The sequence below is a fragment of the Motacilla alba genome, chromosome 15, assembly GCF_015832195.1.
Source record: "Motacilla alba alba isolate MOTALB_02 chromosome 15, Motacilla_alba_V1.0_pri, whole genome shotgun sequence".
NCBI lineage: Eukaryota > Metazoa > Chordata > Aves > Passeriformes > Motacillidae > Motacilla > Motacilla alba.
In genome coordinates this window covers 2,687,425-2,701,798 of record NC_052030.1, presented here as the reverse complement: position 1 = coordinate 2,701,798, position 14,374 = coordinate 2,687,425, and the positions used below count along the sequence as shown (strand labels likewise).

The 14,374-nt window shown below is 44.4% G+C and overlaps 2 protein-coding genes and 1 long non-coding RNA gene across 8 annotated transcripts in view; 2 read left to right on the top strand and 1 right to left on the bottom strand.

Moving 5' to 3' along the window:
- The window catches only part of BCR (BCR activator of RhoGEF and GTPase), a 99,813-nt gene extending 89,513 nt beyond the window's left edge, over positions 1-10,300 (top strand). For 2 of the 4 annotated variants that reach the window (XM_038152640.1, XM_038152637.1), the window contains exons 21-23: positions 593-698; positions 1,521-1,683; positions 2,388-10,300. In XM_038152640.1, the coding sequence (XP_038008568.1) occupies positions 593-698; positions 1,521-1,683; positions 2,388-2,477 (359 nt within the window). In that variant the 3' untranslated portion in view covers positions 2,478-10,300. The remainder of the gene's footprint in view (positions 1-592; positions 699-1,520; positions 1,684-2,387) is intronic. The other 2 variants (XM_038152639.1, XM_038152638.1) reach the window with 1 other exon arrangement.
- On the bottom strand, positions 7-13,689 carry LOC119707525. Its single transcript, XR_005258780.1, has 3 exons — positions 13,567-13,689; positions 10,662-10,793; positions 7-604 (listed from the first exon to the last, which is right to left on the bottom strand). It is a non-coding gene; the product is annotated as an uncharacterized LOC119707525 (long non-coding RNA).
- SPECC1L (sperm antigen with calponin homology and coiled-coil domains 1 like) overlaps positions 13,244-14,374 on the top strand; it is a 59,281-nt gene continuing 58,150 nt past the window's right edge. The window contains exon 1 of one of the 3 annotated variants that reach the window (XM_038152646.1): positions 13,244-13,407. The gene's annotated coding sequence lies outside the window, so the exon portion shown is untranslated. Of the gene's footprint in view, positions 13,408-13,645; positions 13,908-14,374 lie in introns of those variants that run through there. The other 2 variants (XM_038152643.1, XM_038152642.1) reach the window with 2 other exon arrangements.

The following is a 14,374-nucleotide window of genomic DNA, read 5'->3' as shown; positions in this document are numbered from 1 at the left end:
AGGTGCAGCACGAGGAGCCCTTGGTGATGGAGACTCTTCCATAGGAGGCTGCTCTTAAAGCATCGTAAAACCCAGATTTAGAGTGTTGGACAAAAGCTGGAACAAGTGGTGAGGGGAGTGGAATGGAGCTCAGAATGACATTGCCTTCCCACGTGATGCAGTATGAGCGCCTGCCATGCTGTTCTGCAAGCTGCAAAAGCCCAGGTTTCTGAAGGATAGGTTCAGGACAGAATGCCAGCCTGCCTGCTGGGACCCTGCACACTCACTGCCCAGGCAGGCTTCAGGGAAGCCCCCTTTGGAGGGGAGGGGGATATGTACCTCATCTTATCCTGATGCAGAGAAGAACATCAATGATTGAAAGCCTCAAAGCACTTGAACTGCTTTGAAAAAGAGAGAAAAGGATTCTTAATGCATTTGTGAAATAAAGGAATGAGATGCTGTGGGGTATTGATGTGCAACTCTGACCTTCCAGCCTATGATGACGTAGTCACAGTCCTTTTGGGACCATCCATGTTGGCTGTTCTGGGACGTGGTTCAGTCAGTCAGATTTGCACTCGCCGCCTGTGGTGATGTCTTGTTCTCTGTCTTGTAGCACTTTCAGATCCTGTTGCAAAGGAGAGCTGTATGTTGAATCTGTTGCTATCACTTCCAGAACCCAACCTTGTGACATTCCTTTTCCTTCTGGACCATTTAAAAAGGTAATATGTGGTTCCTTCAGAAATGCATTTAATGTGTAAAGCTATTTTGATAAGTGGAGCCTTTTCTTTAAATACCTGCTTGAATACCTTTAAATACCTTTGCTTTAAATACCTGAAATGAAGAAGTATTTGCTGGTCTGCTGTGAATGCTCATCAGATAACTATTGTCTCATACTCACTTAGTGAGGTGGTAAATCCTGAATTCCATTTCCACTCATAGTGAAAAAGGATTAGGACTGGAGAAAAGGAGTAACAAAAGAGTCAGGGCTTATCTATCACAAATGCAAATTTCTGCTGCAGTGTCACTGAGACTGCACCTGCATCTGGATACACAGATCAGGAAAGGTTTTTGTATAAACCACGAAGATTTTCGTATATTTAAGGTCTAGGGAACCTTGTCTCAGAAGGTGTCTGAAATTCAGTACGATCTATTTTTTAAATTCCAGCACTTTGCCTAACTGCAGTTATCAGTTCATTTTGTAGTCAAGTCTTTCTGATTTTGTATATGTCTTTGTAATATGGTTGTACCTGTGAAAAAGTATTGCCATGCATTTGATATTAATGCAATAAAATGGCTTAATGCTTGCCCAATGTGTTGATTTGCATAAGTATGTTGTTCATACCAGAGGCTGTCCCTGGAGACATGAAAGATCATCTTGTGATTAAGATTCTGGATTAAAATCCAGGAAATCTGGGCTTTAGTTGTGTTTCTGCAGACTTTTCTGCCCTTGGGCAAATTTTTTAAACATTGTGCCTCGGTTTCTCATTTCTAAAACTCAGATATTTATGAAGGTCTGCCTTGTGCATTGTTTTTTCTCCCAGGGTTGCTGAGAAGGAAAGCGTCAACAAGATGTCCCTGCATAATCTTGCCACTGTCTTTGGACCAACACTGCTTAGACCTTCGGAGAAGGACAGTAAAATCCCTGCCAACCCAACCCAGCCCATCACCATGACTGACAGCTGGTCACTAGAAGTCATGTCCCAGGTAAAATCCTGAATCTGCCATTCCATCTTGTGAAGACACGTTCTGGGAAAGCACAGTCCTGTGGCAGGCCTGGCTCAGTGACCCCGCTGGGTTTTTTTGGTAAATGTGAAACAGCTTTTGCCCTCACACAGACATTTTAGCCTGTCTGTAGAACAGTGTTCCTTCAGGCAGGTCAGTCTACATCTGTACAAATATGGCTTTTCATGAAGGAATGTCTGTGTGTGTGCATCCTGTGTGTGCTCCTGCATGGGAAGAGTTTCTGGGGAGCTGTGTCCCAGCACCATGCTGCTGGCCTGGGATAAAATGATTGGCAGTGTTTCCCCAATGCTCCTCAGCACTTAAACCACCTGCACTGATGCACAACAAAATTCTTTGGCCGCTGCTGCCTTTGAAGGCAGAGGATTGGAGCACGGAGCCTGTGTCACTGAGTCAGACTGGTTTGTATTTCTCCATTGAGTAATGGCAAATTCTAGATTTAATTTTTTCAGTGCTGGAACCTCCAGCGCGATTTTTCCACCTGGAATCTAAAAAGAGTGTCTCTGAAGCATGTCAAGTTCTACTATTTCTACTGCTGTTATACAGCATATATTTAATACACAGCTGCTAGATGTCCCAGAGAGAGCTGTGCCGCCAGCTCTCACATAGCCAGGATGAGAATGAATTTTTACAGGGCTTTAGTATTACCTTGTAATTTCTCTTTCCAGGTTCAAGTTCTTCTGTACTTCCTGCAGCTAGAGACTATCCCTACCCCGGACAGCAAGAGGCAAAGCATTCTCTTTTCTACAGAGGTGTAGGTGCCTGCAGTACCAACAGGACACAAACTGCTTTTGGCCTAACTGTCACCCTGGGAAAAAGATGACTGGTGTTTCCTCGGACTGGCCTGTTCCTGTGCTAGGGAATTCCAGCCCTCAGTGCTTCTGCAGTTTGTTACCCAGAGACAAGCTGGAGAGAATGGAGAAAACCCTCCCTGTGCTGGTAGAACCAGTACTAACCGGAGGTGGAGCTGTGCGGAATCTCCACTAGAAGGAGCAATAGACACTTGGACAAATGCACCACAGAATGTGGTGATTATTCTTGTTAGGAATGTGACAGAAGGTATTCCTCATTTTATGGATTTAATTTATCATAAAGAAACTTCAAGATTTCTACTGGACCACTTGATAGGACACCCCTTTTTGGGAGAGGGGACGTTAAAGGATATATCACAACTGTGTCTTTAATAACTGCTGTTTTTCAAGTACTGTTTGAGGCCACAAAAAATAGCATTGCTTTGCAAGAGGAAGGAGAAGAGAAGGGTCTGGGATCTAAAATTCTCTCCACAGAAATTCAAGTCTTGATTTGAATATGGTTCTAAAGAAATCAAAGAGTTTTATGTACAGCTAGAACTGTTGTCTGGTTGGGGGCTGGGTTTTTTATTTTGTTTGTAAGTTTTTTTGGCTCACCCAGCCCTTCCCATAGAAATTTTTGTACACCCCATGGAAGGAGATGCCCTGCTCTTGCCTGTGTTGTACTTCTGATGGGTTTTGTTGGGTTGAGACAGACTCAACAAAATAAAATAAATAAATAAATACAGCAAATTAAAGAGAGGCAGGGAAGATAACAGTCAGTTATTCTATTGTTTGTTTTCTTATAAAAGCAGGGGCAATATTATCCAGGAAGGATTGCTAAATTCCTTAGACCCCACCAAACTTAATGAAAATTAATTGGGAAGACTATTAATACCCAACACTCCAAAGAAAACACACTATCTCTGCAAAAGTAATTGAAGAATTTGTGGATAAAAAAAAAATCAATGGCTCTCAGTTTGACTGGCTGCTTATTCCAGACTTTTATCAGAAACATCTTTTTTTTATGATACTTGAATTTTTGGAGGCTTTGTACATTGTTTCTACAAGAGTCTTTTTCTGATAGATACAAACTCTCTGAAAAAATGCCAGAATGTACTTTGTGGACAATCTAGCAAGTAGCATGCATTGTGGATTCTCCAGAAATTCCAACTCTGTTTTAATTAAGAGCAGTGGAGAAATTTCTGTGGAACTCCATCTAGCAGTACAAAAAATCTGGCCAAACACCAATTTTGTATTTCCCTCCCTAAATCAGTTGAAGCTACAGGGGTGGAAAAGGCAGCAGTATTTGTCCAGGGAATTGAAACTGCAGAATCTAATAGCTGGTATCCAGAGCCAGCATTCTGGCTCTGAAGCAGTTGTGCCAAACATGCTGGGGCTGGGAGCGATGCCATTGTCCTGAACTGTTCCAGCCCCTGCTACTCCTACCCAGCTATGCAGCATCCATTTAGTGGCATCTATCCATCATCATCCTGGCAAGAAGTACAGCTGGAAGACAAGGGAAGGAATTGGCACAAAAAGGGGAGGGAGGGACAGATGCTGAAAGATTGGTAGGGTCAGGTTGTCAACATCATTTGCAGGGAAAAATGACACAGAAAGCAACTCCTCGTGTGCTGAATTGCACATTTTCTGATGGGTGATCTGCAAACTCTCAAAAAAAATAGCAAAGGAGTGTTTCAAGCAAATAGAAAAAAATTAAAGGGAAATGATTTTGTAGTCACTGTAATTCTGACTGCTGCAGAATATTAGAAATTATTGTACTGTGAAGTGCGAAATCAGAAAGGAACAAATATAAATTTCAATTTTGTGAGTATATCAATATTTTGCATGCTTTGTAAGGATTCTTATAGGAATTTAATATTGCTTAGTATCCCTCCCTCCTTAGGTCTGGGAGCAAACCTCTTTGTAATGTAATGTACAACTAGAAATTCCTTCTCTCTTGTATGTATTTCCACAACATTCCAACTTCTGAACCCGCAAAAAAGAAAAAACTCTCTGTAGTAGGAAGTGCTTTTTGGGGGAGGGAGGGAATGAAGGCAAGGAAACTTGAAGGCTTAAGATTTTGATTTTTTAAATTATTCTATTCATTTTTTGCCTGTTTGAAGGTAAAAATTGGTCACAATCCTGAAAAACCATTGACTTGAGCCATGTCGTGCAGAGCAGTAAAGCATTCTCTGTGTTTGTTTCTCTGTATTTGTTCTCCCTTTTCCCCAGCAGCTCTACAGCAATCCTTGCACTCCTGCCTGCTCCCCCTCGGGGAGTGGAGCTGAGGCAGGAGCACTGCTGGTGACTTCATGGAAAAGGGAGAAACCCCAAGCTACACCTGGTGCAGCTGGGTGATAGCCTTTGCCTTTGGTGTTTGCAATCTGTGCTGCTCCTTGCAGTGTTGAAACTGGAAAGTAATACCATAATGACTGTGCCAATTTACTTTTGCCCAACTTTTACATTTTTATTTATATAGGAAGTTAATTTTAATATTAGATTACTGATCTATAGTGTATAACCATGAGAAAATGGCTTTTGCTTTGGTTACTGTGACAGGTTGTTGCTGTCAGTCTCATTACAATGCTCAGTTCTAATGTAATGTTATCTAACATGCAGGCATGTGGATCAGGGAAAAAAGTTAATTTAACTTAACCCATTAATTATTTCTGTTAAGTATGAATATGTTTTCCCCAAAGCTGGTAATTTTGGGCTGGAAAAGATAGTGGATCGTATTGCTGATTATGAAATAATGGACTGATTTGAAATACGAGAATTGATTTCTTGAATTTCCTTTAATTTTGCAATTCATTTTTTTTCCAATAGTCTTATGTTTTCAGAAATTAAATATTTCCAAAAGGCTTTTATAGTTTTTTCCCAGGGATGTTGGTTGGGGTTTTTTTGTTTGTTTGGAGGGGGTTTTTTTGTGTTTTGGCTTTTATTTTCTTTCTTTTTTTTTTTTTTAATAAGCCTTATCATACTTAAACAAAAAGGGAAATGCAAAACTTGGCTTCAGAAAAGGCCTGCTGATTTCTCCTCTTATACATTCCCTTGTGAGTTGTGTCAGAAAATTGAACTCTTTAATTTTCTATGTTTAAAGGTACAATATAAACAACACAAGAGCACACTAGCAAGAAGTTACCCTTTATGTGTGCACTGGGACATTTTGCTCCTTCAGTTTCTAATATATTGGAGAGACTTTTCTACAAATGTCGCTTTCAGGAACAGGAATCTGAAATGTTTAAATTTTCAGCTTAGGAAATTCAGGTGATCATGATAGTCTGTGTCTCTTCAGTTTAAGGAGGGGAATAAGCATCAGTTTCTTGGCATTTAGAAACTACCTTAATATTCTTGTGGGTTTTTTAACACTGAATAGGTTTTTAAGTAAAATTTTAAAAAGTTAAGTAAATGAAGGGAAAAGTTTTCTAAGATGGACAAGAAATAACAGTTACTAGCTCAGAGTCAGCTTTGTGTTTGTGTTTGCTTTATATAGGAGGGAAGTGTCAGAAACCAAATTGAAATACATCCATTCAAATGCTGCTGGTCTTCTTTATTCTTGCACATTTTTAACAAGTTGAGGTAGTAGCTAAGCTATTTCAGGCTGTATTTTAATGCTGCTATTTTTCAGTGTATAGCTAAGGGCAAAATCCAGCAGTGGGGTGCCCGTCCCTGCCAGTGCCCGCTGCCTGCCTTGGCTCTGGCCGTCGTCGCACACACGTGGAACTGTCCGGCACCACGCGGCCCTCGTGCTGTTGGCCGTGAGGTGGTGGAACCACAGAGGATATTTATGGGATGTGCAGGATTTTTAAAGTTTATTAGTTTTACCTGTTTAAAACTGTTTTATGGTTGTTCCTGTTAGTTTTCTATGAGTTTATTTAAACAAATGGACTGTTCCTTAAGGCAGACCTGGATCTCCAGATTAGTTTGTCACCTGTGTAACACTGGAAGGCATCACGATGTGTTCATTTACTTTAATGTGCCATTCTTTCGGGTGTGTATAAAATGTAAACTGACCAATGTGGTAAATTTTAAAAATGTTTAAAGTCTGATGGCAAAACCCCAACCTTCTCTGATTCCTCACTAGGTAATCCTTTTGTTTCAGTACTTGGTCACCTACTGGGATAATTTTACCAGATGTGGCATTCTTCTTACGGAAGTTTTAGTATAAAATGGGAAATGTTTTAAGAAAAAAACTTTGCCTTTCTCTTTTTACTTTAATTCAAGATGACAGGGACTTGTAGGAACAGAAGACCAATACATTTGTGCAGGAACTTGGCGAGGATTTGCTTCTGTTCCTTGAAAAGAAAAATCTGAAAGGGCAATTCCTAGATACAATCAAATTAATCAAATTCTCGTAGATAGTCACTTGTTTATGCCCTCTTAAATTTCTGCTCCAGGGATGTTTTTCTTTGTAGACTTTGCTAACACTGTCCTACTACTATTAGTGAAAAATAATCATGGTACCATTCCCTTCCTTTAACACAGGGCCTGTACAAACTGAGATACTGGAGCCTTGGACTAGTATTAGCAATTATCCATTCTGATCTAGGATGAAATAAATGTTCATGTGTGTTCTGTGAACTTTCTAATTGAATAGAATTAAATCCATAGATTGCCCTTAAAATCAACAGAAGCTACAAAGGAAGCACTTATAGTTAATAGACTGTTCCTTAATAATCCTTAGGGAATGAAACCATCACAAATGGAAAAGGGAAGCAAAATTAGGAATTGCTCAAGGTCATGTTGCTTGGGACTAGAATGAGGCTCTTATTTTGAGTTACAGAAGCTCATGCCCTAGATAACCCAGCAAAGGCTCTCTTGCCAGTAAATAAACATGAACATGGGAATGCCAGGAATTTAGCCACAGCAGCCTCACAGTTCTGATGTGCTGCAACCCCTCTTTCTTGCTAGTGAACATTCACAGTTCAGTGCTAGAAAGCAAAGCTTATCACTTGCTCTCTACCATTTCTCCCTGAGGCAGCAGCTATAGTGCCTGTTTGTTAAAGTAGGTGAAACCACCACAACAAAGAAAAAAGCTCATGAAACTCCTAGAGCCACAAAGTTGGACTATTGTTTAAACTAGAAGTCTGTTTTTGGGCTGCACAGATAAAATTCCACAACAGCTGTAATGACAGAAGGGTTGGGGCAGTAAGACCAAAGCAAACCTGAGTGTGTGTGTTGCCTTGAGTCTCCCTTCCGTGACCATATCATTAGATTTATGCCTCCTGGGTCAGGCAAATTCATAAATGCTCTTGTCGAGAATTAGAAAATTACTAAATTACCTAGTTTGCCTCCACTGTTGATTCTCTTGTGTTACCATCTTACAGTGACATTGCTGGAGACCACTGCAAAACATGCAGTGGTTTTTAGGTAATTCTTTTCCTGCTGCCATGGTTCACCTCACAGTAAGACAGACCCTTCCTTTCCCAACAGAACCACTTCACATCTTTCTGCGCTGTAGCAAATACCACACTGAGAGATTCAGTTTGTAGCAGAGCTACAAAACAGAGCCCTGGAGATAATTAAAATATTTCCAGTCTTCTTGTGCAGAGTGGACCAGGTAGTGCTAAAGTTCTGGGCTCATGCAGGGCTCTAGTGTGAGCTAAGTAAAATTCTGTCATTTACAGCTGTTCAAGCATATTTGGGAATTCATATAATTACAGAGTGCCCAAGCCTAGCGGAAGTGTTTGCTCTACTGCTTTGTCTTAATACCAATCGTGTTCAAATTCTCCTGTCAAAAAAGGTTCACCAGAATAGAGAAAGTTCTATTTCATGCTAGAGCTTTTGCTTGTGTAACTGCTGTGGTCTTTTCCCCTGTGGTAGGATGTTCTGAGAATCTGAGACATTCTACAGATGAGCTGTTTCTCTAATCTGCAGAATGATTTATACCACACAGCATTTTATATCCCTGTGGATGTACAAAAGGGCAGGCTTGTGTACAAAACAGCTTCCTGCCTGCAAGGAGACTCCAGCAGCTTCCTGGAGATGACCCCAGGCAAGGGTCACAGCAGGTCCAGCCCAGCAGCGAGCAGAGGCCTGGCTGCTGCTTGGGCACTCCCATCTCCCCTGGGCCGGTCTGATGAGGCTCAGAAGGCAGCTGTGAGTTCCTTCTTACTGCACCCAACCAAGTGATCAACTGCTGATCTAGAGTAGCTCAAAATTCCTCTATTTTAGTCCCATTTTGGGAGAAACAGGGGCAAGGCTAATTTGGGATCCTACAAATAGCTGAAAACCATCTCTATCTAAAACCTATTTCATATATGGTAGATGGTAATGTGAAAGCTGCTACAGCAAAAGGTCATTTCTCCACAGGAGCCTTTTCTACTCCCTGCCTCCTTTACTGCTTCTTGCAGCCTGAAGAAGTCTCGTCTTGGGTTTCACAGTCACATACAAAACTTGCGGAATGCTGGATAAAACTTAGCTATGCAGGGACCAATGTTTCAGGAGTACTAAGAGTGATTATGAAGGTAGCAAAAAGAGGGTAAGGAATTGTTGTGTTGGGATAACTGAAAAGCATCACAATGAAATGGTGAATTTAAAATGATCTCACAACAGGGCACTAAAATGTTGTCCTTTCTGTGTCTGTCCAGGAAAAAAAAAAACAACAAAAAAAACCAAAACAAAACAACTCAGCCTTCTCTTGCCTATGTAAGTTGTGTAGTTTGTTTTTATCTCTAGTATTATAAGTGTTAATAATCCATGAAGAATTCCAAGGAAAGGAGTTGAGACTATTTATTTAAATATAAATACAATTAAATTATATAATTAGTCCTAAATTATCAGATGTAGAAGACAAACAACTTGTTATTGTTTGGATAATTTTGGGTTTCATCAGAGCTAATACTGTTGGCATTATTTTAAACACTACCGTGTTAGGGAGTCAGTTTTTGACATTTTATCTTGCCGTTGGTAGTGCTTCAGTATCTCATAGTGCTCAGTTTTGGGGAAAGAAACCCTAATCCTAACAGTTTAATATGGAAAGGTGTTGAAACCATACTGCTAAACATCTCTCCGTTTAGGCCCAAAGAGAACAGGAAGGAGAAAAATTGTCATTTTGGATTTTTTTTTTTAACTTTCTGAGAAATGTGGTATGAAAAAGGGATCCAAGAACTGTATTTGGGGGAAAATGTCTTAAGGCATTTGTAGCCTTTCTTTGTACACAATGTTAAATAAAATCTCCTGTATCTATGTTGTCAGGTTCTTTTGGTCTTATTTAGATAAAAGTGGGCCTACATTACACTGAATGTGTTAATTGCTTTCAGCTGAGTTTGCTGGGGGTATGGAATATAACACTGCTGTTTCAAAATAAAAGCTGTTTCTTGTTTTACAAGGTAAAAGCTGTATCACCTAAAATCTAGAGGTTAGTATAGAGAACTAAACTGAAACAACTTGAATGTGTGGAAATAGTTTACATGGAAGGTAGAGAAATAGCTGAGCAACTCAGCCCATGCTCAGATCTGTATGAGTTGTTTTGTAGGATTCTGCTTCAAAACCCGTCCCGTCTCAGACTTTGTCAACTTTCCCCTTGTGTGCAGAGCACTTGAACTGTAGTTAGTATTTACTAAGAAATCAGCTCTGGCCTCCAGTTCTTCAAACACTGCATGAAATTAGTGGGATTTTGTAGGAATCAGTGTGGAAACTGAATCAGTTATTTAAATCAAGTCAACTTGGTGCTTTATTTAAACATTGTTTAAATTATTAATGTAATTAAAGTACATTTATGTTTGAATATAGTCCAAATTTAATATAATATATAAACGTTTCTACAATAAAAATATACCTGCTTGAAAGCTCTCTAGCCCATTTCATTAAGTGTGGATCACAAAGATTGCAGGGTTCCATTGCAACATTGGAAGTAGATAAAATGTAACTAACTGCAGTGTTTAAAACCACCGAGTGTCATGCTTACCCTGAACTGGGCAAAGAAGGGGAAACTCAATGACTATTACTTGTACTTCTGACCAGTGGTGTGACTAGATAATATAAAATAGCTTTCCAATAGCTTCAGTGTGGAATTCTTCTGCCGAATGGTTCACCCTCTCCCAGGAAGTGAACCCTTGAAGTGCAGCCCCATGGAAGAGCAGCCTCTGGATGAGCCTGGAAGGGATTATGTCCCGCTCCAGGCACTCTGCACCCACAACCAGCTCCTACCGTGTCCAGCTCTCCGCTGACTGCCAGCCTGGAGCGTCCCAGCCACTCCTCCTGGATGCTCTTCCCGCACTGAAGGCCCCGGGTGAGCCTGGTGCAGGCCTGAGCAAGGCAGAGGGCACACACCTGCGGCACCTGGAGCGAGAGGGAGCGAACAGAACCTAAGGCTGGAGCAGGATGAGAAAGAACATGAATATAACAACCACGGATGTTCCCTGCAAATTGCTCCACTTGGGCAGGTGTCTCTCCATTTTCCAGACAGCCCTGAGGCTTGGAAAGGCTGCCCTGGGGCAGCAGCTCCCCTGAGGCCTGCGGGATACAGCTGTCAGTGTGAGGCAGGATCAGCCGTCCCTGCCTGACTCGGGAGAGACATTTGTCTGCTCTTTGTTAGAAGCCTCCAGTTATGGAGATTCTGTAATCCTCTGGGGCAGGCTAACCCAGAGCTAACCACAATGAGAAAGCGTTCCTAGCAGACAGCTGAACCACTCTTGCACACTTACAGCACACAATACTGCCATTTAACGCATTTTTTTCAGCGTCCTTTCAAGTTCCAGAACCAAGATCCAAGGCACATGCACTGTCAGCTAGCAGCTTGTTCATGAATTCACTGAGCTGAGTGACTGCTTCCTGCTGCAAAACAGAAAGCTGAGCCCTTTGTGGGCTACCGTGAGAAATACACTGTTCAAAACAAATGCAGCCACTTTTCACATCCTTAATACAGAAGTCGTGCCATTGAAATGCCATTTTTTTGCTGATAGCTTAAAAATCAATCCAAAGGTAGAAACAGGACAACATTTCGCTGAAGGTATCATGGAACAGAAAATGTAGCAGAATGACATTGGCCATCCTGTAAAAAATAAACAGCAGGATTATTACTTAAGCATAAAGGAGCATTTCACTGTCAAACGAGTGCACCATGTCCGTGAAGCTGCCTGCCACAGGAATCCCCACCAGGTAGGAGCAGGCAGAGTGGCAGAGAAATGGACAGGGAAGGGGATCTCCACGAAATTGACTTTGTGAGACACACAAACAGGAAAAATTTCCCACCACGTAAATCAAACGTTGTTGCAATATCTGGCAGCACACATCCTGCCAGTTTTAAAGGGAATTCTGATGTAATGAAGATATCATTTACTTTGATTTATAATATTAAAAATTTAACTTCACCAAAGATAATGAGGGAACTGTAAATCATACTTGCCCTACCAGTCTGCAACCTACAAATTCCGTATTCCTGTGAATTCTAGGAAGGAATGTACCTCAAGGGAGAACAAGCAACTCAGTCTTACACTGAAATGTTTCTTTTGCTAAAACAGCTGAGTGAGGAGAGAAGCTTTAGTCTAAACAGAGGGAAACTTTTACAGAATGTGTCAAATCAGCACATTTTCTTCATTACTGTGTTCATAGCACTTCCCAGGCAGTGTCTGTAAATACAAACTCTGCTATACCTCCCACCAAAGCGCCCACGCTGCAATTTGGGGTTATTAACTTCAGTTGCTGGTTGTTCGTGGCAAGTCAAACATCCTGCACAGTGATGGGCTACAAAGCTGAGCTTAGTTTAGTGCATTTGAAGGGAGCTCAGACTCTGAAAGCTCGTGTGCATGTGAATTCTTGTCACCTAAGAAGGCAAAGCTATTTCCTACCACAATGTGCTGGTTTTGGCTGGGGTAGAGTTAATTTTCTTCAAGGTGGCTAGTACAGGCTATATTTTGGGTTTGTGCTGAACAGTGAAGAAAACTCTAGCCCATTTGAGCCACAACACACATTTGAATATCTTCGCACTCGAATGAAAAGCTAAAATTATAGATCTGGACATTAAGGCACAGGTTTCCAAGACCCACAGCTCCCTCACCCACACTTACGTTTCCTGCACTGTGCACACTTGGTGCCAGAGCCTAAATGATGCATGCTTATTCCCCCAACCCAAAAACCCCCGCAAAATAATTGATTTTTTTCCCCAGTCCCATGCGGGCCCTGGGCTGGGGCCACTGCCGCCCTCCTACCCTCAGCAACGGAGCTGGGGAAGGGTCTGGAGCACAAGTGCGATGAGGAGCGGCTGAGGGAGCTGGGGGGGCTCGGCCTGGAGAAAAGGAGGCTCGGGGGGACCTTCTGTCCCTCTGCAACTCCCGGACAGGAGGATGCGGCCGTGAGGGGTCGGGGCCTGCTCCCGGCAACAAGGGATAGGATGAGAGGAAATGGTCTCAAGCTGCGCCAGGGGAGGTTCAGGTTGGACATGAGGAGTACTTTCTCCACAGAAAGGTTAATCAGACATCGGAACGGGTTGCCCTGGGAGGTGATGGAGTCACCGTGCCGGGAAGTGTTTGAGGACAGATCTAACGTGGCGCTCACTTCACAGACATGTTCTAGACGACCCGGTGGTGTTGGGAGACAGGTCGGGCTCTAACACCTCAGAGTCTTTCCCCCCTACCCGAAGCCGCTCCCCCGCGGCTCGGACACCCAGGCGCGGAGCGGCCGCGCTCTGAGGCAGGGGCCGCCCTGAGGGCGGGGCCGCCCCGCGCACGCGCCGCCCGTGCCCGCGCTCCGCCCTTTCCCCTCACGGCCCCCGGGCTCGCGGGGGGCGCGTGCGCGGTGCCGCCAGGGGGCGGGGCGGAGGCGGGCGGAGGGGGTCCCTGCCGTGCGCGCGCCCCTCCGCGCCCCCCTCCCCCCCCCCGCTCCCGCCGGCCCGGCCCGCGCGGCGCCCCCGGAGCCGGGGCTGCGGAACAGCGGGAAGGAGGCGGCGGCTGCCCCGGTAAGCGCCGAGCGCCGGCGGGCACGGCCCGGCCCCGACCCCCGCCCGCCCGCCGGGGGGTCGCCCGCGGCCGCGCAGGCTCCGGCAGGGCCTGTGTCCCGCGCCCCGGCCGCAGCGCCTCGCGGCCGCGGGAAGCCCCCGGGTTCGGCCCCTCCTCACCGCATCCCGCCGAGGGGCCGCGCTGTCACCCCCGCGGCAGTGACAACGCCCCGCGCCCGCCTCGGGTACCCCCGCGCCTCAGGGGCCGCCCGCGGCACCCTCCGCCCGGCCTGCCGCGTCCTCCCTGACAGCCGCGTTGCGATGGCCCCGCGGGGCAGGCGCGGAGGGAGCGGAGCGCCCGCCGGTCCCGGCTGGCGGGGCGGCGCAGGTTGGCCCGCATTTGCATCTCGCGGTGGAATCGTTCGCTTCACGCTGCTGGCTGGTGCCTGTGAGAGGGATGGTGGGTGCGTGTGGAGCTCCCTGAGGAAAAACGCGGAGCGCCCGCCTTCAGCAGCTTTCTAGTTGGGTATTGGTGTGTTCGGGAGCATCTTTGTGTGAATTCTGGTCTCATGCTTCTCTGGAGCGCGGTTTTTCTGCCTTTTTAGAGCTGAAGGAGCCTCTAAGTTCCAGTTTTGTGCCTTCTGTCTGCCATCCTATGCCTCACTATTACAGCTTCTAAGTCTGTCATGACCTGGCGTTGCTAGGGATGTAGGAAGCCAGGTTCCTATAGCTGGGCCAAAACCGGTCACCAGCCTGTTCTGAGAGGTTCTGTACGCTGTGTCTTTAGAGAGGAAAACAATGCAGTGCTGTGCTGATGCTCAGCAAACTGCACCCTCCTCTCCACAGCAGCATCTGTGGTTGTGTGAAGTGTCTGTCTGTGCTGGGATCTGGAAGACACAGTTCTCTTGTAGCAGAAAATGTGTCATGTAAGTGGTTCTGCTGGGTGAAAAAAGCTCTAAGGAGCCGTGGGTTCTCTTGGAGGGTATAG